Source organism: Acanthisitta chloris, unplaced genomic scaffold (genome assembly GCF_000695815.1).
Source record: "Acanthisitta chloris isolate BGI_N310 unplaced genomic scaffold, ASM69581v1 scaffold20396, whole genome shotgun sequence".
Lineage (NCBI taxonomy): Eukaryota > Metazoa > Chordata > Aves > Passeriformes > Acanthisittidae > Acanthisitta > Acanthisitta chloris.
Genome location: NW_008678996.1, coordinates 1 through 27,783, shown reverse-complemented (window position 1 = coordinate 27,783; position 27,783 = coordinate 1). Strand labels below are relative to the sequence as shown.

The 27,783-nt window shown below is 37.6% G+C and overlaps 1 protein-coding gene across 1 annotated transcript in view; it reads left to right on the top strand.

Annotated features, from left to right (window-relative positions):
• PCCA (propionyl CoA carboxylase, alpha polypeptide) overlaps nucleotides 1–24,120 on the top strand; it is a gene marked incomplete at both ends in the record, with an annotated part of 113,321 nt that extends 89,201 nt beyond the window's left edge. The window contains 5 exons of the mRNA XM_009077129.1: nucleotides 308–410; nucleotides 5,227–5,321; nucleotides 11,782–11,932; nucleotides 22,214–22,357; nucleotides 24,018–24,120. Coding sequence (XP_009075377.1) covers nucleotides 308–410; nucleotides 5,227–5,321; nucleotides 11,782–11,932; nucleotides 22,214–22,357; nucleotides 24,018–24,120 — 596 coding nt within the window. The remainder of the gene's footprint in view (nucleotides 1–307; nucleotides 411–5,226; nucleotides 5,322–11,781; nucleotides 11,933–22,213; nucleotides 22,358–24,017) is intronic.
• Nucleotides 24,121–27,783: the final 3,663 nt, after the last annotated feature.

Below are 27,783 nucleotides of genomic sequence, written 5' to 3'. Positions count from 1 at the left end.
CTCAGACTTTTTAAACACACTGAAAATCTCTGTTTTGAGATTGTTTTGTGTGTCGTGTGTGGGTTTTTTGGTGTTTGTGGTTTTTCTGTTGTGTTTTTTATGTTTTGTCTTTTGTCTTTTTTGATGTTTGTAAGAAAAGCAATGAAAAGGTGTATTCATTACAGAATCCAATGCAAATAGTAAAACTTGCTTTTTGGATGTGTGTGTGTTGATTGATGTGATTGAGGTGAGTAAGTGTTTATTTATACTTCAGGACTTGACTTAACTTTTAAAATACAGATTATTCTTTCTGCTTTCATTATTTAAGGGAAGGTTTTAGGTTTTCATCTCAAGAAGCTGCTTCAAGTTTTGGTGATGATCGCTTACTGATAGAAAAGTTCATTGATAACCCTCGCCACATAGAAATCCAGGTTGGTGCTATTCTTGTTCTTACTACTGCTACTAGTAAATATTGTATATTTATTTATTTAATAAGGTTTGAACTCATAAATTAAAGTTCAAAACGTTTCAAACACTCCACTAAAAAAGGCCTAGAGTCTTGTGTTTTCCTGTGTCTTGGGTCATTGCTCAAGCTACATGGCTATCATGCACAATACAGCTTTCCTGTTTTTATTCTCTAGCCTTTCTTTAGCAGGAAGACTGTGAACTGTGCTCAGTTTGTTGGGGGAGGAAAAAAAAAGTTGTAGGCATCTGTCCTGAGGGCTGGAGCTTGAACTCTGGATCCCATTGCAGTGCTTGAGTGCAGCAGAGGATGTAGGAGTTCAAGTATGGCTGTGCTTAATATTTTCTTGTGATGTCTAGGTGGTTTTGTCAGTGTTTTGGATTCTGTCCTGAAGTATCTAATGCTCCTTGGGAATTCAGGAGGATTTGTGCCCCATTTTGGGCAATTTGTCTTTCAGAATCAGGTGTCTTATGCTTAACTTATAGATTGTGACTATTTATGTCTTTTACTAGACTTAGTGTTAGGTCAGATGTGCTAATGCAGAACAAAAATTTCTTTCAGACACTCTTTAATAAAATTATGAGTTCAAAATTGTGTTTGATTGTGCAACTCTATTTTTTGTTGTCAACTAAACTGTTTGTCGATGGCCTTGAGATAATATTTCCTGATATGAGATCTATATGGAACGTGTTCGTTTCCTCAACAGAAATCTCACCACACATAAATTTCATTTATTTTCGTCCAAAATAGAAACCCTTTCTGAGTTGTGGCATGTTATTTTTTTTTAAATAGTGGGAGCCTGAAGTAGCTTGATAACTGAGTGAAGCAATAACAGTAAATTTGATAGTGTGGAATGATTTGTCAGAGAGAAATATTTAACATGTTTTACTCTCTCAGATATGTGCTTACAACCTCACACTTGCCATGTTTTGATTTATTTTATGTACACAAGCTAATTTATTGCATATCATAGGATAGTTTGGGCTGGAAGGGACCATTAAAGTTCATCTAGCCCAACACCCCTGCAATAAGTGGGGAAATCTTCAACTAGGCCAGGTTGCTCAGACCCGTGTCCAGCCTGACCTTCAGTGTTCCCAGGGATGGAACATCTGCAGCATCTCTGGGCAACCTGTTCCAGTGTTTCACCACTCTCACAGTAAAAACTTTTCTTATTTAGATCTAGTCTAAATCTATTATCTTGTAGTTTAAAGCCACTGCCCTTTGTCCTGTCACTACAGGATGTGCTAAAAAGTTTGTCTCCATCTTTCTTATGAGTTCCCTCTGTGTACTGAAAGGCTACAAGGCTGCACTTGGCTCTCACCAGAGCCTTCTGCACTCCAGTCTGAACAACTCCAACTCTCTCTGTCCTCATAGGAGAGGTGTTCAGTCCCTCTGGTCACTTTTGTGGCCTTCCTCTGAACCTGCTCCAGCAGGTCCATGTCTTTCCTGTAATGAGGACTCCATCACTGGATGTATCACTCCAGGTGGAGTCTTACCAGAGCAGAGTAGAGGGGTAAAAGTGAAGAAGAAACAGTGAAATGAAGTCTGTAAATAATGAAACAGCAAAATGAAGAAATAATGTAAAATTTAAACCCCACTTTATTCTCTTTTAAAGGGTCCTGGAAAGGCATATAGTGGACTCTTAGTTTTGGCATTGATCTTAGGGTGCAAAAGAGGTCAGTTTGCTGGAGCATCTTTCTGTATTCTCTTGCTGTGGCCAGTAACTTTTGGCTACCTGTGTATTGTTTTTTCTTCTTTCTGTATGCAAATCAGTACACCTTAGAGATCTGTTTCTTTAAGGGCTTGCAGCTTTGGGAACTTCAGCAGGTTCTTACTGATTCTTCAGTGGATTCCTCCATACTTTCCTGAGTTGGGGACAGATTTTTTATTGTCTTGATTCCTTTGGGTTTAAAAGAAGTCATCTCAAAAAAATTAGGTAGCACTGTATTTAAGAACTGTTGAGTAATTTCACTTAGGTTAAACAAAATACCTTTGCTATTAATAATTTATAGTTTTATTTATAACAAGTGTACAATGAATGCTGTTTTCCTTACACAAACACTTTGATGGTACCTTTTAACAATATCATAGTGTATCATTTTAACTTCATGTTCTAATCAGCTTTAGGACGTTGACCTTGGTTCATTTTCAAACTGCTGAACATACAAACAATTTGAGACCAGATGCCAAATATTTATTAATTTAGCAGTAACTTTTAAATAGAACTTTTTTTTAGCATTCTCATATTGCTCCAAAGCATTGGTACTTAAAATTGTTAAATAAGGAGTTTCCTGTGTCTAGCTGTAAAACAATCACTTTGTAAAACATGAGAAAAGGCTGAAACAATTAACAGGAAAATCGAGTCCAAATAGACTTTATGCTTGAAGTGATTTGAAGTCTTGTTCTCCTGATATAAAGGACCTGAGTTTAAAGTAAGAGTACATGGAGTGTCTATTAGTTGGCTAAATAACAGTCCTACAAATGGAAATAGAATTTAGCTGAATCATGGAGAAGAAGTTGTGCCTCATAATATTTAGCTATTTTGGCATACACTCATGGCATAATCATCTAATCCCACGAAGCAGGACGTATTCTACCAGGAATATTTAGATATGTTAAAAAAACCCAAACAAGCTGTAGCTCTGCTTTGCATTTTTAGTGAGAATGTGTACTGGAATCTCATGTCATCTCTAAGATTATGATTTCAGTACTCTGCAAATGTCTTCTGAAATGCAAAGCTACCAAAATTTAGTAGGATATGAGACATGTCCTGAAGTAAAAGAAATAAATTTAGTAGTTGGATTGAAAAATTGTATCTTCTTTTCAGAAAAATACAGAGAAAGGGAGAGATTGAGAGAGGCACAGGAGCTAATTTTTATTGAAATATTGCAGGACTTTTTTGTTTGTTTGTTTTGGTGAGGTCAAATTCTGTGGAAAGTTGTAGGTTTTCTAACACTGAAACAGAAGGACTTACAAGGAATATTTTGACTCACAGGACAGTGATTTTTCCATTATGTGCTACACTATGCTCTAGAGGTACTATTTTAATATTAAAAAAAAGACCAAAACAAAGCAGAACAAAACAACCATTGGACCTCCTGAATGAGCTTATGTGGAGCTCTGTGATACTGTAGAACTCCACTCATCTGGATTGAATGGGTGAGGACCTGGGTAGGAAGTACCTGGGCATTTTTTTTTCATTGTGGGTGTGTTGTGGTGTTTTCCTTTGTGCTGAGTTGCCTGTTAGGGAATCCAGCAGTTGGCCGGAGCACCCTGGTGCTACTGCTGCTAAACCTCCCCGTGGGATATGCTGTAGTCTAGGAAGTCCAGAGACTGTCAGTCTTCTAGACTTCTTTGGAGTGGCGCTTTTCTTTTTCTCCCAAGAAAGCTCCATAAATTTATAGGAGCACAACAGTATTTCTGAGGAAAAGATACATCTGATCCTAAAGGGCATGGAGCACCCTGGCTCTGGTGCTGCACAGTGCACATGAGTTGTCTTCATGAGTTCCATGCCTCGTTTTCAGTCACATCTACCCAGATTATTCACGCCTCAGCAACCATTGGTGTCATAGATGCAGGAATTCATCTTGCCTAGTCCCATACTTGCTCTGTGGTGCTAAAAGGAATAATAAATAATACAGATTTGTTGTCACAAATGTGAGTAGATATGGTTGAGTTCACACAGTTTGAGGAAGATTGTCTCCTTGTTTTGTCTTGTCGGTTTTCAGTGTAGAACTGCACTATTAAAGAATGAAGCATGAATATTGGCATGGGTTCCCGCAGATAAGTGCAGAAGGATAGATGGAAAAAGAATGGGTTACAGGGAAAATTTTATAAGGAAGAAAGGGAGCAGGTGTAGTCTGCAATGAAAGAAATTGTTCCAAGAATAAGTGTAGAGTCTAACATCATAGGATGGGAAGAAGGCTGCTTGAATCCTCAAATCCAGTATCTGGATATTGGAAATGGCTGCACCATACAGTCAATTTCATAAAGGAACACAGTTCCTTTTCTTACTTTTCCCTCTAGTCTGAAGTTGCTGAATCAATGGAGAGTTCTGCTGTGCTGAACTTGTGTAATTTTTTTCCAGTGTGTGATTTAGGTAGTTGGATCTAGACACTTGATTCTGTCCTTGCTCTTCTGTGAACTGAAGCTGCAGCCAAGAACTGGAGTTGACACTTGATATATAAAAAAATAAATTCATTGAACCTACTGCTTCAGTTTCCATTGAAAATACTGAGGAAGTTGCAAATTTTATTCCCCTTAATAATAAGATAGCAAAGTTTGTGATTTTTTTCATTATAGACAGGGCACTGTGTTTTGCCTATTAGGAAAGTTCCATTAGCCATCATTTCTGAAAATTGTGTGTAATTCAGGAGCAAAATTTGGCATCCTTTGAGATTTTTCTCTTCTTTGTTGGCACAAGATTTTGATTAACAGTATGCTTTTGAGTAATTTCATAATGCAATACAACTTAAAATGCACAAAAAAGTATTTATCTTATTTCAGTCTTTGATAAGAAGCTTCCTGAAGTTCAGAAATCAGATTTTGAATGAGTGGTTTTCTGCCATGCAGAGCCTCTGTTATGGAGGCTTTAGAATAATCCTAGTCAGAATTGGAAGGAGTGTTTAGTTAGCATTTAATATACAATTAATTTTCTACATTAGCATTTTTTCCTAACCTTTCTTTTTTGATTGGGAGAAAAGTTAAACTAAATGCTGCATCATAGTATAATGTCAAAAGACCATATGCATGCCTCTGTTAATAGCAGTGTGTTATTTTTTCAGGTTTTGGCAGATAAACATGGTAATGCCTTGTGGTTGAATGAAAGAGAATGCTCCATTCAAAGGAGAAACCAAAAAGTTGTGGAGGAAGCACCAAGGTATGTATTCTGCTTGCAGCTTCATAGTTACTGAAAGCACTTGTGGAAAGCTGCTGATTCTATTACTTATACAAATGCAAGCAAATTTTATTCTGTTAAAAGCCACAAAGAAAATAAATAAATGTTTGTTATAGTCATTTGACTTTAATGGAATTTTGATGTACTTGAGGGTGTTTTGATTTTTCTTTACAATGTCTTTGTGTAACAAAACAGGTGTTGTGTCGTTAATATTTTTCATGGTCTTGTATAAAATGGATATTACTAAATATATGTGATATGAGATGGGTTTTTAAATATATCCAATATATTTTCTTTGATATTTGCTTTTAAATAAAAAAGTAAAATAAAATATGGAATAAGTATGAATTTTACCACGGATACAGATATTTGACTGTATTGTAGTAATGGTAGGAGGGCTACATAATACTGTATATTTCTATATGAAATGGAATGCAAAGTACTAAATACCCTGCACCAGTTTTAGTACCATTCATGGTAATGAACTAGAGATGTAGGTGTCCAGTAACCCAAAAGTGTTAAGTGATCTTAATCTTGTTGGTTTCAAGTGAAACTAAAATACCTTGCTGCTGTGCAAGGTATGGTCTTACTGTGTTTGCTGTTGCATGGCATTCATCAGAGAATGTGTATGAAAAGGGCAGAACAGTTTTGATTTCAGAGAGCCAGACATGGGTATGTCACTGCCTGCGGGAATTCCCAGTGTAATACGTTCATTAGCTGAGATGGGTTTTCCATATCTTTTTAAAGCACAGAACTATGTGATGCAACAATTTGGGATGTGAGGAAAAGCACATTATCCAAATGATGATTAGTTAGAGGTGGTATATTAGTTAATGTTGGATCATAATTGTGGGTCTGGCACTGTTTGGACCTAGATTTTAAATTAAAAAGCAAGGGTTAAAGATACAAATCTTCTAATAAATGCTTAAATAGCTCTAGTTGCTTTCTGATGGTGATTGTGAATTTCTTGGAAGTTTTATGCTGTTTATGCCTGAAGATCTCACTGTTTTTTTGTGAAATGTGAATACAGGTCCTGATATAATGTGCATGTGCATATGAGTATATGTATGCACATAAAAGAGGAGAGTCTTTTGCTTCAAGAGTACATGTAAGGTGCTGCCTGTCACTACTGCCTGCTCATTCTCCATGCCTGTGGTCAATTAAAGGGGGTGATATGTCTTTCTCTCACCAGCCAGCTGTGATCAGAGTGTTTTCTTTCAGCAGAAATATCAGCCTTTTAACTTTCTCGGGCTTCTCTGTTGGAGTTGCCAATGAGTTTTCTCATCCCCTCATATAACTCTACAAAAGAGTGTGGACAAGTCAATAGCTTCCAAAATTTGGCGTGAAAACTCTTCTTCCTTTTTTGTTGTTGAATGTTTTAGACTCTGCCAGACTTGTGTTGACAGCTTTGGAAGCCTTATCTGCCTTACAGCCACTTGCAGTTGGCTGCAGATTCCATTTATTTTCAAAGGATTGCAAGACTTGCAGATAAGTAGGGCACTAACTTCTTTGAGACACCATAGAGACCCTAAAGCCTGAGGTTAACCCTTCCTGTGAATGCTGTTTCTGTTAGTCTGATGGATTAATAACTCCAGGAAACACCTCTTCTTGTATGGCTGGGTGGAGGAACTACTGTCCTTTTTTCCTCCTGTTTTAAATGATAGCTGCTACTAAGCTCTTAGATAGGTCAAAGGTTTTTCCTTTTCTTTCATGAAGCCCAGGAATGCTATGGGCTAAAATATTTATTTTATCTTTTGTACAATTTAGGGCTTTTGTCATTGGCCTTTTCTCAAGCCTTTTTTTATTTACTCTATGTCTAATGTTGGCATTTTCCTAAGTGTCTGATTTAAGAGACTGAGGGCCTTTGGCTTTGAGAGTAATCTATGATTTTCTTAAAGCTAAGCCTGTGGCTGTTGAACTTATTCTTATGGGATCATTTTGTTTGAATCTCCAGTTTTCCTAGGGAAGTTCAGTCTTTTGTTAAAAACAAACAAACATCTCTCTTTTGAGGAGAGAAACCCCTTTAGTTCACACACTGATGAGGTTACAATATTCAAGGGACCCCTGGTGATCATGGTTGTCAATCCCCCCAGATTCAATCCCCCAAGAAACTTTGCTTATACTCTTTGAACGTGATCAGTTGTCCTACTCCATTCTGAGAAGTGCAGACAATAAGACACATCCAGTCTTAGCTGGTTTTTTAGTTTGTGCTGGGCAAAGTTAGTGCTGCACAAAGCTTCCACTGATGTACCGTTTCACACGTTTTTGCATATGGTGTTGTCTTCTCATTTCACCACAGAGGCTGACATTTAAGGAGATAAGTAACATCTAATTATCAAAAATAGTTTTTGTTTCTTCACTCCCCAAACTCTATCCATTGTCAGAGACAGTTGCTATGAGACAGTGTACTTCAGCAAGAAAATATGCAAGGGTGTGGTTGTATTTTCCTGTCTGCTAGACTGATTTATAAGAGATGTTGTTTCCCATGTAGAGAAACAATGTCTATAAGCTTATAAAAAAATCCATTGATGCCTTAGGATCAATGGAACGTAAATATGCAAGAGTATTAACTGACATCCTATTCAATAACTGGAGCTCAAAGTAGTGCTTGAAAACTTCACTTTGGATGAGAGCATGTGTCCTATCTAACCATTGCCAAGCCTATTAGAAACTTCTTAAAATACTTTAAATTTGCCTCACTACTTGAGTGCAGGGATGCTCTCTTTTCAGAGGCACTTGGCAATTGGTACTATTTGATGCCCAAAGTTAAGATTTTTGGAATGTTGCTATGGAAAAGTGCCACACAAAGACTCTTCGACTCACCTTGATCCACCCACCACTGTCCTTTGCTGTAGCATCTGAAGAGATTAAAATTTTGATCCTCCATGCGATACCACTTAGAATCATAGAACAATTTAGGTTGGAAAAGATCCTTAGGATTGTTGAGTTGAACTGCAAACATAGCACTGCCAAGTGCCCCACTAAACTTGCTAGCTGCCTGCTTGCTTTCCTTTGGTATGTCTACTTTTCTGTGGTGATTCCATTTCCCTTAGGGTAAACCTTAGCATCCAAGATTTTCAGAATAAGGTGATTTTAGGACAGTCTCCCAGATGTTAGTTTTGTTGTGTTTTTTAAATTGAAAGATGTTCAAAGGACTAAAATGTATGTTACTATTTCTGCCTGTGACAGAAAGATCTAAGAGGCAGAAGATTTAAAAGGGAGGCTATTTTATCACTAAGGGATTGCATGAGAATGCAAGCAAAACAGTTAAACCAATTTTTGTGACCTTTTCTGTATGCACTATTGTTGACTTCTCTCAGGAAGATTCCTGTCCTTGGCAGTGTCAGGGCAGTGACTTTCTCTAGGCACTAAACTCACTCTGAAAGATCTCAATAGGATGTTAAGTACTTCAGGATCATATTCCAGATTAGCTGCCAAAGTTCTACTTGAAGCCATTGACATTTGAATGAATGTATATGGGCAGAAACTTAACAGAAAGGTGTATTGTTAAGTCAGACTCTATGTACAAGTTCTCTTTAGGGTTGTGCTGCATGTAGGTATATCAGACTCTACATTTCCTACCACCCTGTCTAGAAATCCTTGAAGGATTTTGGGTTAAGAGAAACTGTTCTGTTTGTGACTGTACATGATTTATAGGTAGGCACTGTTTAGATGTGGGGCAAAGCTGTATTCTGAAATGCTTTAGGATATTTATGCTCATGGTCTGGTAGTACATAATAAGTATCTCAAAGGAGAATTGTTTTTTATAGGTAAGTCATTTTATTTTAAACAGGCAGTATACCTAACTATTTCCTAGGAGCAGGAAAGCTGACCTTGGCATTTAGAAAATGAAGGTGCACTCCACTCTCCCAGTGTGGTGGAATCTTCAGAGAAAGCGTAAATGTTGCTGATTTATTTTTTGTCTAAACTGTGGCAAATTTAACTGATGGTGTAACTGGGTATTTTTCAAAATCTCAACCTTGTCTGTTAGTGAAGGTAATAGAGTTACATTGGGAAATATTATCTCATGAACTACAAATGGAGAGGTAACATCTTGCCTATGTGGTTCATCTCTCTGGCTGTAGAAACAATGTCACAAATCAATTGTATTGCATTTGATCAACTTTACAATAGCCTGACAAAGGTCTTACGAGTGAAGTGCCAGGTCTGATCTTATTTTTTCTTTTCAATGCTTTTCTCTTGTGAATCCTTTTTATTTTGTAGCCTTCATGCTGCCATAGGAGCTGTTTGGTTGAAAGAAAAACAGGTGTATCTGTGAGAACAATATTTGAAGTCAGGTTTAAAATGCTCTGTTTTCAAGTGATGCCTGATTAGATTGGAGAAGAGTTGTTTTGGTTGTGAAAGGTACATTGTTAAAAAAGGGAGAAGCAATGTATAGGAAAGGTAAAGCAGCGGAGGGGAGTAGCTGATGGCAGGGTTGATCCAGTCATTTTTAGAGCATAAAGCTTAGCCATGTGGCAAGATCAAGTTTAGCAACATGACACCTCTATTCCATTCTTTGGCTGCAGCAGGAGGTGAACAGTGAGATCTCAGACCTACATTTAACAGGTATAGGGAAGACACCACTGTAATAAAGGGGAGTCAGTGTCTTTTGTCTGTATGAGAAGTAATACTGGTTCTAGAAAAAGAGTATGAAGCTGATATTGAGAAAGTTCTGTTCTTCTTAAGCCACTCATTGACCTTTCAGCCCTGCAGAAACTTCCCTTTGCATTATGGATTGTTTATTTCATGTAAAGTGTTGTCATCTTATTGAATCAAAATAAGAAATATTATGGAACTTATATTAGTGCCTGTTCTTGATAGGTATGCCACAGTTTTGACATCATCTGATATTCCCTTTCATCAGATAGTTTTCTTGGAATCAGACTTGATTTTCTTTTCCTGTTGGTCCCATTGTTTGCCAAGAAAGAAATATTTTCCTAAATTCTGGAAATGTCTGCCTGTGTGGTCAGGAGTAGGACAGAGCTGTGAAGTAGCACTTTTCCAGTAAAGAAGAGTCTGCCTAGGTATTTGTTCACTTCTTGTGTCATTGTCAGATAAGGTTTGTTGTGGCAGGAGTCTCTTGCTCTTTTGTGACTTCAGGTCTCGGTAAAAAGCATCAGAGTAAGTACTGAAAGGTAAGTCCTGACCCAGCATTGGCTTCTGTCTGGGTGTAGTCCTTGGCCCCAGATGGAATTTCATTTCAGTCTTTGGGGCCACTTCTTGGATAGGTGGAGGCTCCTGATTGCTCCTTTGCAGAATTAGGGCCCACTGAAGCCATCTCAAGAAATATGTAACATTTGGTATTTTAGTTTTAATCAGCAAATTAGAAGTAAAGTATAAGTGACTTTCTATTCCCTTACAAAAATATTTTTAAAATTAGAGCTGAGTTATGTGCCTAATGTCACAACAGAAATATAATAAGTGTATTTATAACTTCTGTAAAATGAGCAGTCACATGTTGTCGTTCATTGAAGATCAGTGGATCGAGTTGAGGGGCAACTGATTTCACAGCTCTGATGGAATGCATAGAAATACATCGGGGTCTAACTAGCAGTCTGCATAGGTTAAACTAGATCTGAATTTACAGTACAGAGGAGAGTAACAAGCAGAATATGCATCTTCCAGAGTCTTTCAAATTGCTGGGCCAGTGGAAGTGGCGTGGTGCTCTCCTGGAATGAGAAAGCTTGGCATTTGAGCAGTGTTTGTAGTGGCTCCCAAGGTGGTAGCTGAGCTGCTGTTTGGGTGCCCTTGAGTGTGTCCAGGATTTGTGAAAAAGAATCAAGTGCAATTAACATGGATAACTAATCTTTAGCTTACAGGTAAAGCTAAAACAGGGAATAGAGGATATGAAGGCTCAAGTCATGATAGTGTTGACAGTGTTTTAGTTAAGTACTGTGAATGTTCAACTTCTCTTTATTGCAATCTCACATAAGAAGCATGAATAAATACTTCATTAATTTCCAAAACTACTTTATTGCATCAAATATCAATGAATTCACTACACTGTTTCAATTCAGACCTAGAAAAATTCCCCTTAGATATCCTGTCTTTTATTTTGGCATTCACATTTCTGTTGGATGGATTTGTTAATTACAGGTTTTTGCAAATAGATAATGTCTTCTAAAAATAGCATGTATTTGTGGTATTTTGATTAATTTGCATTATTATAGATATCAGTGTTCTAAGAGAGTTGTGTTCTCTTAGTTTATATTTTAGAGAATATGTTTATTTGTCCTGAATTTCCTATACATTAGCAGTAATTGTAAAGCATACACTGTATCTGCTTAGGGGTAATATAAATGAAAAGAATCTTGGCATGTTTTCGTAACTTACATAATGATGCTGTCCTCTTTTGACCGTAGTTTAAGCAGAAGATGAAATGTTTGGATAATAATTGTCTTTTTTATAACTAAAGAAAGGCATTGTTTCTGTATTGTAGCACTTTTCTAGACCCTGAAACTCGAAAAGCAATGGGAGAACAAGCAGTAGCTCTTGCTAGAGCAGTACAGTATTCCTCTGCTGGAACAGTAGAATTCCTTGTGGACTCCAGTAAGAATTTCTACTTCTTGGAAATGAATACTAGACTTCAGGTAAGAAAAACAAGTCTTCAGATTCAGAAAAGTGTTATTTAAAAAAACAGAACATTACCTCCTCCCATACTTAGGGGTTTGCTCCTGTAAAGGCTTAAACATAAGTAACTTGATGCATGTGAGCACTTCCCACTGAACTTAAAAGATGTACTCACTCAAGTGAGCCTGAGTGTCCCAGACTTTGCAGCAGTAAGCCCTTGCACAGCACTCAAGTAAGTGTTTGGAGCTTTTGCTCTTTGTTACACTTGACCTAAAGACCTTGCAAGAGGTCACTGCTGAGTGCCACTGTGTGTTCACAGTAAGTGACTATCCACTATGCTCTGAGGCTTCTCCCCACTGGTCCCTGAGGTTTGTTTCTTAATGTTTTATACTTTGATGATGGCTTGCTGAATTTCTCTAGCAGGGTGATTAAAACTATATGTGTATATCAGGAATAAAGCTGCTAGCAGACTGCATTTGATTGAAATTGTGACTGGAATGCAACTGTAAAACGCATTCTGACACTGTGTAGGATTTTGATAACTTGTGTAGTCAGTAGTAGCTGTTGTAATGTACACTGCAAATGAATGAACAAAGTGTTTTATGGAAAACCCCCTCTACTTATTTGACTGTTATGATACACTTCTGGTTATAAGTTAAGAAAACAGGCACATAACTTGAAGAGTGTTCAACTTGCAAGCAAGTCCATTCCATTGTCTTTATCCTCCTTTTCTCACTTTGTTAAATAACACCAGAAAGAGTAGAAAGTGGAATCAAGGAGCAATTTGAGTAGCTTCTTAGTCTGTTTTGGCTACATTTCATTAGGGCTGTGTCCTGCATGCTGCTTGTTCATGTGGGCAGTGTTAGAGGATAAAGAGATCCTCACAATTTTGAAATCTTTGCATGATTTCATGTGATGGCTGGGTAAATTTATGCTTTAGGTAAATTCATGCTTTGGGTAAAGAAGCTAGAGTGAATTTGGGGGTGTTGCAATCTTCTGTGCTGGGGAAAACTGCTGGTAAAATTGGTCTTGCCTTGCAGGACAGCAATTAGTCGTGACAGTCACTTCACATACCTTTGCTAGGAGTTTGCTAGGTGCTACCAGGTCTACTTTAGGTTCAGTTAGAGGGTGGTGGTTAATGGCAATGTGTAGTTCATGAAAATATTATGAAGAGTTCTATCTTTTTGGGAAAAGTGTAAATAGTATGACCAATCTTGTAGTTTTTGAGCCAACTTGTTTTAGTGACTCCATGTTCTTGTTTACATAGTAGGAAATTTATGGTTAGAACTTCATCAGGTGTCAGAAATTCAAAATCATTTCCTTGCTGTAGTATATTATTACCCATTAATTCCTAAATGGAATTAGTGATAGAATATCCTTGGACTCCTTTTGGTGATTTCTTTTAAAGATGTTATCTTTGCTGTCCTGTGCCTGCCGTGCCCAGTGGTAAATGTTTGAAGTCCCAAACCTCTAACTTGCCTAACTGTAGAGGTCTCCAGATAAATAGCAAGAAAACTTTCATAATTCCATCTTTAAGGACTTTAAAGACTCCTTTTGAAATATAGCCTAACTTACAGCAAACTCATATAGTAAACATATATATAATAGCAAACTCACACTTTCCAACTCTTAAAGAAATATACTAATCTTAAGTGAGAGCACTTGTTTAGATATTCTCTAATTCCTCTACCCTGTATTGTCTCTAATTAGCATTTCAGCCTGAGTCTGGAGAGTAGTAATTTTCTTTCCCCCCCCCCCCCCCCCATCTTACCTGATTGATCTGTCACTTCTCCCAGGTCTCAAGCTTTACTTTCTGTTCAGCTAACAGTTATGCAACTAACATATTGTACTTGCTCCCTTCCATCAAGAGGTAAACATGGAAATTCTAATGAAGCTTGTCCAGATTTAACCTCAGAACCAGGATAGTCTCCAGATGTCCCTGTATGGCTTCAGTCTTTTTTCCTTTCATAGCTACTAACTGTGAACTCTTAACTTGCCTTGTTTTTGCTGAACACTCCACAGCTGGAAGAGCTTTCTGAAATGATGAGTGTCTGATCCATAAATGATGCTCCTAATGTGTTTGTCAGTGTGATTTAGACACAGCTACCTGTCAGCATCATCAGGACATGTTCACTAAGTGATGCATTTTGCTGTGTCTGTTTTAACGTTTCAGCAATCTCTGATCAGATAACTGTGGCATTTTTACTTTAGACACAGACTTCAAAATATACTTGCTAACTAAACTGTGTCCAGTACTTTGCACTGCCTGCTGACTTCTCTCTCTGGTGTATCTGTCAGATTCCTTTCAGTGTTTCTGGCAAATTATTTTGCAGTAATCAAGAGTTGTATTGTTACTTGGCTGTCTTGTTGGGGAACTCGTTGGGAATATACCTTTTCTGTTATATAGTCATACAAAAAGAAGTATAAATAGCACCTTGCAGGAAGTTTATATTTTATTTAATTTTTGTGTTAAGTGTTGCTGCAACACTATACGAGATTGGAAAGCGAAACAATCTGGTGAATCAGCTCCATTGTGTCTTTTGTATGCTACACAAATTTGTTACAGATGTTTTACTCCCTCCAAGTGATTCAGCTAGAATGACTGATTCTTTGCTGTTGGCAATGTTCTTTTTGTTGCATCTGCTTTTCTGCCATCTTTCAGAGGCTAGCTGATGAGTATGAGATGTAAGACTGGGTAATGGCATAGCAAAACTAGTTATTCTTACTTTCCACAAGAAAAAGTAGAGATGTCTGCTCTAGCAGCTACAGGAAATCTTCTGTACGCTGACATTTAGGGCACTTTTGGAGTGCTTTTCAGGCAACTGCTGCTGTTAAAATTGAGGTGGACCAGATGTTGAGTATCTGATTCTTTATAGCTGCTCATGCTGTGGTGTGTTTTGTGTTACTTAGTTGTCATCAGCCTAATCAAGGGCAGTCATAGCCCAAAACAACTAAACAAGTGCTTTGCAATAAATAAAAAGTTTCTGACTCCTTAGATTGATAGCCTTTCTAGCCTCCACGTTGTGTCCATATCTCTTCATGTTGCCATCAGAAGTGTTGGCTTTCACCAGAAGAGCATCTAATGCTGGTAGAATTAGATGTTCCTCTTTGACTTCACAGGAAGAAAGTCTGTGGTCTGTACTCAAAGAGTATCTGTTTATATATATATGGGTGTGTGGTGTGGCTGTGCTTCTTAGATGTGAATCAGTCAGTGACAACAAAGGGAAAAAAATCCCATATTCTAGCTGTTTGTAGTACCTTGAAATGAGAATCATCCCTCACCAGCTAGAGAGAAACTGAGAAATGTACAACGAGCAATGTGAAGAGCACTTAGTCTGAATACAGTTTGTATGTTTGTGTCCAGGTCTGTTCCCAACCTTCTGCCTCCCTCACGAGTTGTGCGATTTAAATCACAAGTGAGTATCCCCTTCCTCCAAAAAACTTGACCACATTTACTTAATATGATTGAAAAGATCGTTTGTGTAGACTGGAGTTGAGAAATATGGTAATTTGAGTAGCAGTGTGTTTTCATGTGACAGTTTCAATATTTTTATCATAACTTTTTAGGGTATAAAAGTTAATTCTGTGGAATAAACTGATGTGTTTGTAAGAGTTGTATTGAAAGCAAATGGCACATATATGTTTTTATTTTACAGTTAATTACAGTGAGTGTATTTATTTTATGTAAATATTTTCAAGTTCTTTCAAAGTAACTTGATTCTAAGGCATAAACAAATGTAAGTAATCTTCCATACACCCCTAAAACATTACCCAGTGTTAAGAGTTTTATTTATCACATTTAGGGTTTTCATCAGGTTTTACTGACCCCTGGAAAATTATATATTCCAGAGCTTTATATTTGTACAAACTGTGCTTAGTGTAAAAGATGGAAAGAATTTTTACATGCAGCATGTCACTTTCTACCTCCTGTTTGTCCACTCATGAAAGTATAGAAAGCATGGTTGGGAAATGTCTAAAAGGAGGTAGAAATCCTGTTGCTGATTGTTTGAAGCTCTGATGCTTACAAACTCCTGGTTCTAACAGCCTCTTAATGGTAGCTGTATTCTGTTGCACATTGAGTCAGCACCTGCTATGTTTGCTCAGTGAAGGAGAGAAGTGCTGAAAAATATTGCAGCTGCACTATATAAACAGTTGCAGCAAAATACAAATAGCAAAGTGATGAGCTGAGTCTGAATTGCCAGCTAAAACCACAGAGAGGTGGTGACTTTGGGATCCATAGCAGACCCATGGGACACCAAGCAGTGGTTTTGCTGTCTCAGTGTGTGTAGCTGCCTGGAGGGATGAATCCCTCTGATAGGTGGGTAGGAACATGGGAGCAGTGAAAGGGGCTGTTAGGATTTAGAGAAGTAGATTTTTACAAAATCTGAATTGCAGGATTTCAAAGTAAAGTTTCAAGCAACTGTTGCTGCTGTTTTCTGAGACTCTTCATATTTCTTATTACTGGAATCTTGTTTTACTGTGACACTTTGCTTCAGTCATTTTAAATAGGCTAACGAACAGTGTCAGATGGTAAAGACTTTCAATTGCTGCTAACCTGGACTGAATTTGAACTACTGACCTGAAGGTGAAAGGTCTCTTATCCCATTACCAATCCCCTAAGCCCACCAGAATCCATTCTGCACACAGTTTATACCAGCTGTTCATGGCCATTTTTAGAACCCAAAGAAAAGGTGATTTTGCTGCCAAACAACACTTCTTCACACAAGAGGGTCAGCCGACAACAGTTAACCAGATTTTTGCCACATTCTTGCCTCCTAATGCAACTTCCATTATGTAGCTACTGGTTGTCTGCTTTTCAGGCTTCCCAAAAGAACTACAGAAAAGCATTGCTAATTGTTGTTGACAGAAGAGAACAACATTGTTTGTGTAAGTCACTGAATCTGAAAGATGCCATTAACAGTGCTGCCAGGGCATGGAGTGATATCTTAGAGACAAAGTTACCATGTAACTATCATAAAATACTATGAAAAAAAGTAGAGAAAGAGGAGACTCCCTTCTATTTTTCATAAGTAGAGAAACAAAAGGTCAGTCTTCAAAGAGTATGTTAGTTTCTTCGCTTTGGTGAATTTGATGTAAAGCAAACCCAAGAATAGCAGCAGTGTGACCAGAGCCACCTTGAATGAAGTGCTCTGTCAAGGCTTCAATACTGCTACTGAATACAGTGAAAGCAGGAATTGCATCTTTGGGAAAGAAAGCACAGGTTTTGTGGATGCAAGTTTATTTTCTTGCATGGAGTATGTAGTGGGAAGGAAATTCTGTAGAATTACTGAATTGCAAGATTTTTTTTTTCAAAGTACAGGATGTTAATTGCCAAAGTTATGTTGAAATTGTGAGCAAATTAATTTGTTGGCTTGAAGTGTGCTATTTGTTTAAAACACCAGAAAGGCTACATAAGCTGCATCTGTCCCTTACAGTGTAGAAACAAATCTTTGCAAAGAAGAATTGAGAACTGTATAAATGATTATTGGAAGAGAACTTCCTATGAGGAAGTAGGTTAAATATTTTTTTCAGAGTTATATGCTATGATAAAAAAATTAGTTTGTGCCAAATGTCTGTGCATTAGATTTTATTTCTAAATCTTGCTTGGGAAATAGTAGATGGAAAATTGTGTAGTTCTGGTTGCCCTCAGTTCTTTAATTGCATTCTAATAAATCAGAAAACAGCAAATATCGATTGTTCTATACTATGTCTGTAAAAAAAGACAACAGAGGAGTTTGCCTGTTAGGTATTCCTGTGTGCTTTCCATTCGTTCTGTACATTAATCCAACCATTGTCTGTTCTTCAGCAGCCTTTATGAAAAGCTGTTTTCTGCTGTGTGCTCCTGAACCCCTATACATGTGAACTATTTTGCAGAAAGATGTGACCCCAGAGTGCTCCTGCTCATAGTAGTCAGGAAGCTGGCATGCCTGAAGAGCAGAACATGTGTGCTCCTCTGTTGCTGTTCAGTTCTCCGAAATAGAAACCAGGCTTACTGAAGTACAGGGGGTTGAGAAGCATCTGTAAGTTGGTGTGTTTGGGTCAGTTGATACTGGATTTGGCTGCAGCAGCAAAGCCTATGGGACTCCAGGTGAATCATGTTTCCTGGAAACTGAGGTGTATGTTGAAAGTTATTTTTGAGATTATTTATCTGAATGTAAAGGAGTATATGACACCAACTAGGGACTTACAGTAGTAGGGGTGACAGAGGCTGCAGTTTTAAGTCTACTGAAATTTAGATTTTTTTTTTTTTTTGGCTGATGTGGTCTGCTTGAATGCTCCAACTGGCGTGTGAGTAACTTGATGCCTTGTGTATAAGGCACACAGGGGCAAGAGCAGCCTGCGAGAGTACCCAAAAGTGTTTGCAATTAGATCTGAGTACCTTGATGGTCTTGAGAAAAAACATGTACTGAAGTTACTCCCCTGAATATAAGGGGAGCAGGCATTGCTAATTTAACTCTTAGCTCCAACTGTTCATGAAAACTGCATGACTATTTTGTAACTGTGGATGAACCCCAGTATGATAAAGCTTTAAGACAATTGGCAGTCACAGAATAGGATGAAATTAGCAGCCTTTTCATACTGTTCTGGTGATGGATGCTAACTGGACTGTGGTGTTGGTGGGCCCCATCTCTAAACTGGGACTTAGTTATTACTTTCTGTCAGGCTTTGCCACTAGTGTCTCTTGCTGTATAAATAGGAAGAGGTTAGTGAAGCAAAACCACTTGCAGTGCTCACAGGGAATCTTGTTGCTGTGATATATCTGAAGATGAGCAGATCCAGTATGAAGGGAAAGCATTTTCCCTGTATATCTATTGCTGGCCATAGCAGGTATAGCTTTGTGGACTTGAAAACAGGAATATAAGTGGCCTTTTACAGAGCAAGTGATGTGTATGTGTATCACAGAAAGTGGGGAGTAAGACTTTTTAACAGAGGTTTATGTATCGTACTTAAGTGCATTGAAATGATAATGTGTTATAAATTGTTTATGACTAGATTTGGTCTAAGTAAAGGAACTGGTACTAAAGGTGTTACTTTCTGCAGCTAATTATTTGAGAGTCATTGCTAATCAATTTTTCTGCTGGTCCTGTTGGGAATAAGGTACAGCTGCCTCGATACAGCTATGATCTGTAGATTGCTTGCTGCAGACATGTCTGGTTTTGCCCCTTGTGTTGAGGGCAGTGATAATGTGTGAATTTATCCACTATTGTATCAGCATTGGCTCTTACCTTATTGGCTGGAGCTTCTTTGGCAATATCTTGGATCAGCTGACTACAAAATTGATTATGGCCTAAAGGTAAAGGAGCTGATCACTTCAGTGTGATTCAGCTCCTTTTGTGAGCAGGCTTGCACTCATCTCTTCAAAAATTTAGTGCTTGACTTAAGCATCCATAAATGACAAATAAAGGCTCTTGGTGGAGAAGGGATATAGCATAAAATGAACAGAAGAAAATACAACAGGCAGGCAAAATAAGAATGGCAGCTGAAGAAGGCTGAAAAGTGAAAGAGGACAGTGGTTGAAGCCTAGCTTTTAAGAGTGATTTTAAACCAGATACAATTGCCTTAGTCAAATAGCTGTGAGAGTTGTTGTAGAGCTTACATAAGCAGGGAATGATGATGTCTGTGTTCTTTTTTTGGGAGGGCAGGTAGAAGAGGGGTTTAATTTCTTTGCTTTACCTATCCCTGTCTTTCCTTGCTTTGTAAAAGATTAGAGCTTTAATTTCAGATCCTGCAGGTATCTCTGTGGGTGGATTCTTACACCTCCAAAACCTCTTTGCAGGGTGTTTGTTGAACATATGATATGGCATTGCTGCTTTGTCAGTATCCTTTTGTACTATATGCTAAAGCATACTCTGTAGAATGCTAAAAATACTGTCCCACTCCTGCCCTTCCCTTCTTGAAAGAAAACTGCAAATGCAGAAAGAAGTGCAGTTAGAGCTGTGCACCTCACTGAAAGGTTAAAGTTACAAATAAGTCAACCAGGACTTCAAGGTTAAAATTCTTTTTTACCCCTTTTGGTCATCTGATGGTCTTCATTTATGCTAAAATGCATTTGAAATGTATTTGGTACCCTCAAACTAGTGATATGACTGATACTGTCTATGTTATGCCTAAACAGCACAAGTTGAAGCACAGTCCTAAAAAAAGACAGAACAACTTCTTCCCACCCCAAAAAAAACCCTCAGAAATTTTTCCTATACGTATTTTCTGAATGCTGTTTGTGTGGAGGCACAAAGGGAGTATTTTGAAGAAACAGAAGAAAATATTGACCAAGTCAAAGATCTGTATTGAAGAATGGATTAAATAAATGTTTGTGAGTCATAAGAACCAAACAACAAAAATATTTTTCTTTCCAGAAACATGCCATCCTATTTTGATCATCAACAATAAAGCTGAAAACAACAATGGAGCTATTGAATCTGGAATGCCAATTGCTATCCAAGAAAAATGACAGTATAACTAAATAATGCAAATGTCTTTGGAAAAATAAAAAGTACTTTAATTATCTGGAATGTTAAAATTCCAAAGATGTTCTGAACTCAAAGGTAATTTTTTGAAACTTAAATTCCAAAATAAGAAAATAAGTTCTCTTGTCCAAATATGAATGTGATAAGTAACTTCCTATTAAAACTTAGGGACTTTTAATAGAAACTTCAAGTCTTAATAGAAATTGAATTGCTTCAATTTAACACCACAGGATAGACACTGAGATGTTTCATAGATTCTCAAAATACTGTTATTAAGCTTGACATGCTGGAGAGTATCATGTGTTAGGTAGAATCAAGACTGAATCCCAAAGGTATATCCTTAAACTGTATAATCAGATTCCCATTTCAAATGTCACTTTTGTCCTTCAAAGAATAGGTGCTTGTTTCAGTGATGATTTGTCATTAAAATTATGTCAAAACGTCTTAAAATGTTGTTGAAACTCTAAACAAACTCACAGCACACACAGGGCTAATTATGGGTGCCATCTGTTTATTTTTACAAAGCTTTTTTTTCCTTAAAGACCAAAGCATCTTCTTCTTCTGATAACCCACAAATATTATTATAGTGACTAAATGTTTTTCTTAATACTAGTATACTTGAAGGAATAAAGACAAGTCGTTTGGTCAGTGACCTTTTCCCATGTCAGAAAATGTACATAGCCTGACATGTCATGATAGAGAAACAATTGTCAAATGAGTTTTCTTAGGGTATTTTGGCCCTTGGAGCATGAAGATAATAAAAATGGCAATTCTGTCATAATTTCTATACAGAAAGTCTCAGACCTCTCTCTGTGTGCAAAGAACATGTGTTTAGTGTGTTTGGTCTATGTGGTGTGCCCTTCTAGCTTTGGGTGCTTTTTTATCATCCTGTGCCTAGTTAAAGGTTTTTGGAAGTTTTGTCAAAGCTCTTCATTTATATCCCATCTGAAGGAAGAAGTGTGTGTGCATATGTGTGCGCATGTGTGCGTGCTTGTACGCACATCCCGGCGAGCGACGGCAATTCCCAGGGCAGCATCGCCCAGAGCCGTTAGCGGCAATTTGCTGGGAGCGCAGAGCGGCTCTGCTGGTCCAGCCCAGCTATTGTGCATGCTAAGCACTAAACAGATAAGTCTGGAGGGGGAAAAAAATTGAAGGATCCATCTGCTCATTTCTGCTACACTGCGCTGATGCAAGATTACGCTAATCTGGTCGCTTGTCAGGACAGGTTAGTGAAAGCAGGCGAATGGGTGAGATTTAGGGTAGGCTACTTCTATGGAAAATTGTAAGCGGCTCCTGTATGTGCCATGTTAAGTGTAGCAGAATGGGTTGATTATCAGCTACTTTGAGAGTTTCAGTTAAAATATATTCATGGCTACAGTGTGAGTCTCTTCAAAACAAAATCGAATGGGAAAAGCTTCCGAAGAAAGAAAAATGAACTCGGCGTCACCAGACGCGTTTGAATTTGTAAAATAAATGAAAAAACACCCAAACAAAACAAAAAACCCCTGCAAATCCCTAGACCCTCCTAAGTGACCTCTCTAGTTTTCCCTTTTTTATGCTGCTTCTAGTTATTATAATCTGCTAATTATTTTATCTGTCTGGATTTTCCCTGCAAAGATGGTGGTTGCTGGAGTTTAAGTAGAAATTTTTGGAGAAAAAAGCCAAAATAGAAACACATTCTTTGTCTGTTCTTTGGCTGGTCAAATATCTTGTTTATATGTGTTTGTTTACAGAGGCTTTTTTTTTTTTTTTTTTTTTTTTTTTTTTTTTTTTTTTTTTTTTTTTTTTGTATGGTTGTTTTTGTTACCTACTGACTGACAGTTCCTGACCTTGCAGGTTGAACATCCCGTCACAGAATGCATTACCGGCCTGGACTTAGTCCAAGAAATGATCCGTGTTGCTAAGGGTTACCCTCTCAGGCACAAACAGGCTGATATTCCCATCAATGGTTGGGCGGTCGAATGTCGAGTTTATGCTGAGGTAAATGAGTGGTAATGGGGAGGAGGGTAGGTGGTTGAATTGTGGCGTAATAATACCCAGGTGTGGAGAGATGCCAAGGTGAAGTCAAGGAATATCATGTGAAAGTCATGATTGAGGCTATGTGACATGAATGATGAGGTTTTGTAGAATCGTAGTGTTCTTATTCTTTAGTTAAAAATGTGATGTGTATTTCAACATAGCTTTTTTTCCCTGACAATTGAAATTAAAAATGGTAAAAGCAAATGCCATTAGAAATAAACCTGTATCTTCCTTTCCCATTCATTGATGCATCACTGGAGTTATTTGCTGCATTTAACTAGTGTTTCCAGGTTTCTGAAATTTATGTACTTGAAATTTGTTGATTTAAAAAGACAGCTGAAATACAATGTCTTACAGAATTTTTGTTGTTTTTCTAAAACATTTTAATAGGTTGTTGAAAAAGCAAGTTAAGTATCTTCTGAAACTGCAGTTTATAGGACAAACTTTTGAAGTACATTCCAAAATTTTAACTTTGTAATTATGGTATGATACTCTATCTCACCTTAAAGCTTACAAAAATTTAAACCCCATTTTCAAGCATGTTTAGGACATTTCAGGGTAATGTCTTTTTGCTGTCATTTCTCACACATGAAAATCAAGATTTGTTAAGTAAAAAAATCACTCACACGATGGTTTAGATTGGAAAGGACCTTAAAGATCATCTAGCTCCAGCCCCTTGCTGTGGGCAGGGAACCTTCCACTGGACCAGGTTACTCAGAGCCCTGTGCAGCTTGGCCTTGAACCCTTTCATGGATGGGGCCTGAAAAATGGTGCCTAGCTTCCTTCATTTTGTTTCAGAATTATTTTGGGTAACTCAGCTTTTCAAAAATAATTCAGCAGGTTGAGATGTTCTTTCATTGTTTAACTATTGTGACTTTTCTGACATAGAGCATCTTACTTTATGTTGGGTTTTTTCCTTCCCTTTGTGACATGCACATAATCTTCAATTTGTTTTACTGTTTGCAAGTTGTATGAACTATTTTGATAAAGAATAAATATTTGCCCTGTGATTGACTTGGAAGCTATTCTAGTACAAGTAGGCTTTACCCTGGTATAATTGTTCAGCTTAAATCCCCTCACGTTTGTAAGTAATGAACCCAACCACTTTGCCATGAATTTGGTTGTTCTGTAGGCCACGTTTATTTGTTGCCCTGTTAAGTTTATATTGATGTTGCATTATATTGGAGATTTCAAAAGGCATAAAGATCCATTTGATTTTTTTTTTAAGATAATTGAATTTCTAACTGCCCTTTTTATCTCTGAAATTTTTCTTCTACTCTCTTCTCAACCCCAACCTTCTGTATACTTTCCCATCCTTCTTTCAAGGCACAATGTAGCTAATGAAAATGTAATCTTTGCATATTTTGGTGGTGTACTGTAACTGTGTGCAGAGCACTTCATTCCTACTTTTTGACTGATGGAAGAGGATTTATATGCTTCCATTTCTTTATTTGGAGTTGCAGGGACAGATGGATGCAGAAATGTTCTTCAATGAGAGTAATTCTGGGGAAGAAAACAAAGTCATTCCAGTAGCAGTTTCTGTTAGACTTCAAGATTTTTAGCATGATCTTCTCCACATCTATAAAAACTTGATGCTTTCTCATGTTGAATTTTATTTCAGGACCCCTACAAATCTTTTGGCCTACCTTCCATTGGTAAACTGTCTCAGTATCAGGAACCATTGCACGTGCCAAGTGTAAGTAAGTTGACTCTGGTTTTCATAGGTGCTGAGTGTCCCTCTTAGATATTATAAATACTCAGCAGCTTTGTAAATCAGGCCTTTTTTTCCCAGGTTTTTACTGGAGGGGGGACAGGACATGGCAATACTGATTTGTACAACCTGAAAAACTCCTTAAAAAATGTGCAGTTCCAAACTGGGTTAAAAATGTTCAAAATGGTTATAAAAGGAAACCATTATATGTTGAAATATTTTGTTCTATGACTTTCAGCTTAAGTTTTTCAAACACAGCTTTAGTAAAAATACCGTGGTCATTAGAAAGGACAATGAAATGTTGAGTCAGCTCTTTAAGCACAGAGAACTGGGGACACCAGCGAGAAACTGCCAGTGCTTTTTTGTTTAGCTTTGTAGACTTTAAAGAGGAGTTTCTTGCAGTGATTATTACATGTCTCACAATACAGTCTAACTAGGTGGAATGGCTGTTTAACAAACGTTTTCTGCTATGTGTAAAGAACAAGGACACCTCTTTGCTGTAAAATCAAGGTAGCCTAAGTTATAAGTGCACATGTACATGACACTGTGTCAGTTAGTGGAATGATGAGGCTGTACCATCTGTGAATACAATTATTCAGTCTGATTGCTTGCACGGAAAATAGTGAAAGATTACAGGAGGAATCTGAAATGTGGAGATGTTATTGGATATATGATTTATTTCGCTTCTTAAATTGTTCTTGCCCATGTACTTTCCGAAGGGACCTGACCCTTTCTGGTCTTTAAGGCTTCATGCTGTGTTCAAAGCCTGAAAGCAGAAAAAAATTGTGAAGATCTAAAAGGCATTATGTGCTCTTAAAGTGGAGATGAGGGAAAAAGGTATCTTTGGATGTATCTAAACTTTTTCTTAATGAAACAAAGAGTGTATTTAATAAGAATTAGTAATGAATACTCCAGTGGTTGTTAGAAGTTTTCACCATGTTGTAATAGCTAACAGGATGTCAAACATTTTGCCCTTGCAAGTTTTTGCAATTTGCAATTTTCCAAACGTGAGACCTGTTGAAAGTACAAGTGATAATGGACAAACTATACCCCCTACAGTCTTTGTCCCACCAAATCTTTCTTCAATTAATGCTGCAGCAGGAGTTTTATGTAATAACATTTGCACTCGTGAGCCATCCATACAAAGAAAAAACAATTAAAATGCCTTAAATGTTCTGCTTACTGCTGTTATTTGCTTGTGTGAATGTTGCATGTCAGCTAAATGGACCACGGAATAGATAAAGTGATTGGGTGTAGGAGAGTGCACACTAAGCTTTGTCTATCATTATTGCTGGGAGCAATCAAATTGATGCCAGCAGGACAGTAGACGCGTTGACAGCTGTAATTATGTATCTCCATGGTGATCACTTTTGGCCTGTCATGGAGGCCCATGAGTCCCCTCCCTTGCAAGCATTTAATCAGATTGGGCTGTCACTTGTCAGGTAGACAGGGTGGGCTGGGAGTTGTGCTTAGGGGGAGAGGTGAATTGAAAATGAAGGGTGGGAGATGCCTGATTGCTTCACGTGGTCCGTCGTGGTACCAAAGAAAGAGATTTTAATTATACCGGAGGCTTCAGAGCAATGGTTTGAGGAGCTCATATGGAGTGTCTAGGCTGTTCTCTTTCTGTTTACTTCTGCTGTTGTCTTAAAAATAGAATAGCTATTTTTGTGTAGGCACTCATGATTTGGTGTCTTAATACATATATTTCTGCCACCGTGAAACTAATTTCTCTCCTGAGAATGTCATGCTGCTAAGAACAAAATTAATATGACTCGAAAAGTTCAGCATTACAGGCCCATTGTGCCATGGTGTTTGTTTTCTGCATTTTCAGATTTTAGAATTGTCAACAAGTTGGCTTAAGAAAAATTAGTGGAGGCTTGTAGTGTGTCACAGCGAGTTTGGCTTATGAGCAGTGTACTTCCAAGTGTATTTGCAATTAGTTTCTTCTGTGTATTAAGTTGGCTCTGATTGTCTACCTGTGCCTGTGTGTCAGCTGCTCGTGCTGGTGGAACTGGTGTGTATGGCTGTGTCAGGGCTTTTGCTTAGCCATAGAGAGGAATATGCTGGCTCTTTGCATCACGTAGTCTGTAATTTCCTTAGAATATGGTAAACAAAATTACCAATTTTTTTCATCTCTGATAATGAAGCTTAAGATAAAAAGAAACCCCTGTACTATGATAGTGAGCTTTCATGTTCAGTGCTCCCACACAACGTGTACTGGTGTATCTGGGGAGCCCTAGCATCGCTCTTGGCCAATGTGATCAGCAGTTTGCTGGTGTAATGGCTTAGCAGAAAAAGTCTTAGATATAGCAAAGAATTGAGAAATACTAGAATTTGTATGTGTTCCTAAGTGGAATTTGATGCACTAATAGTTCATTGTGGGTCTGAGAAATAGATTATACTTCTTTTTTCATTCTTCTTAATCTTTTTTATCTTTCATTTTATGCAAGGGTAGTACAACAGCAAGAAAGTGTTGGGGCTGTAAGATGAGTGAGTGGTAGGGTACAGCAGGGTCTTGAACCCTAACCTCTCCTTGCTATGTTAGATACTGAGTAAAAGAAGGGAAACACTGTAAGGAGAAGTAAATGCTCGAGGTCTAATAAGAATTGCTATTATTTATCAAGTTCAGCACATTATAGCAAGTATCTGTTGAATTAGGGTTTCTTTTTCATCCAATATTCATTAAGTTCTGTCACACCATATAGTTTATAAAATCACCTACTGTTACCAGGCTCTGAAAATGTAAGCACCACAGGGAGAATTGAAGATAGTAAATGTATTTCTTTTCTACTGTCATTTTTTCAGTCATCTTGAATTTATTTTATGAAAATTAAACTTCTACAGAGGACTCTAGATTTTTAAAAAGGAAATTATGCAGTAGTTTCTAAAGGATTTTAAAATCTCACCGTAGTCTTTTCAATTTTTTAGGCCATTGTACTTGGGGAAAAAGTGTGTAGTGGTATGTACGTGTATTGTATGTGAACAGAAATGTAGAGCCAAGCAGAGCATATAGTTGGCAGTCTCAGAAATCTTAGGTGAAGGTCTAACCAACCTGCTTACTGAGGGTCCAAATTATACACCTTTCACATTTTTCTTTGTCAAAAGATGATATACATGTGTCAATACTTACATGCACATATAAGTGCATATGTAAAGCACCCTTGAACACTGGTGTGTAATGACTTTGTAAGTGCTCCTTTGGAGACAAAAGTCACAGGAGAGTTCAAGTACATGCGGTGTACGTATGTTATACCTTCACATCTTACGTATGCATATATATTGAGTATTAAAAAAAATACTATGGGCAAAGGGGTTTATCTGGAACTGAGTAGCTAAATGAATTCTTTGCCTTGAATGTGAGAACATAAGCATTGACTTTGTACATAGGCAGGTGTTCTGGGAGGAAGGTTGGTTTAGCACTCGGAAGAAAGGAAGCTGAGAAATACAGTGTATGTTTTTCCTGTAGTCGTGACATGTCTGAACTACCTTCTCATCAGTAGCTAACATTAAATGTACCTGATATGGGTAGTGGGGAGTCCAGTTAAGCATAGAAAAAGCACATTCGGATAAGATGTGATAAGAGCAGTACAGAAGTGATACTGCCTTTACATATGGGTAAATATGCTATGCAAATAAGCATAACTATAGAAGAAATAATATATAAATATGTAGATAT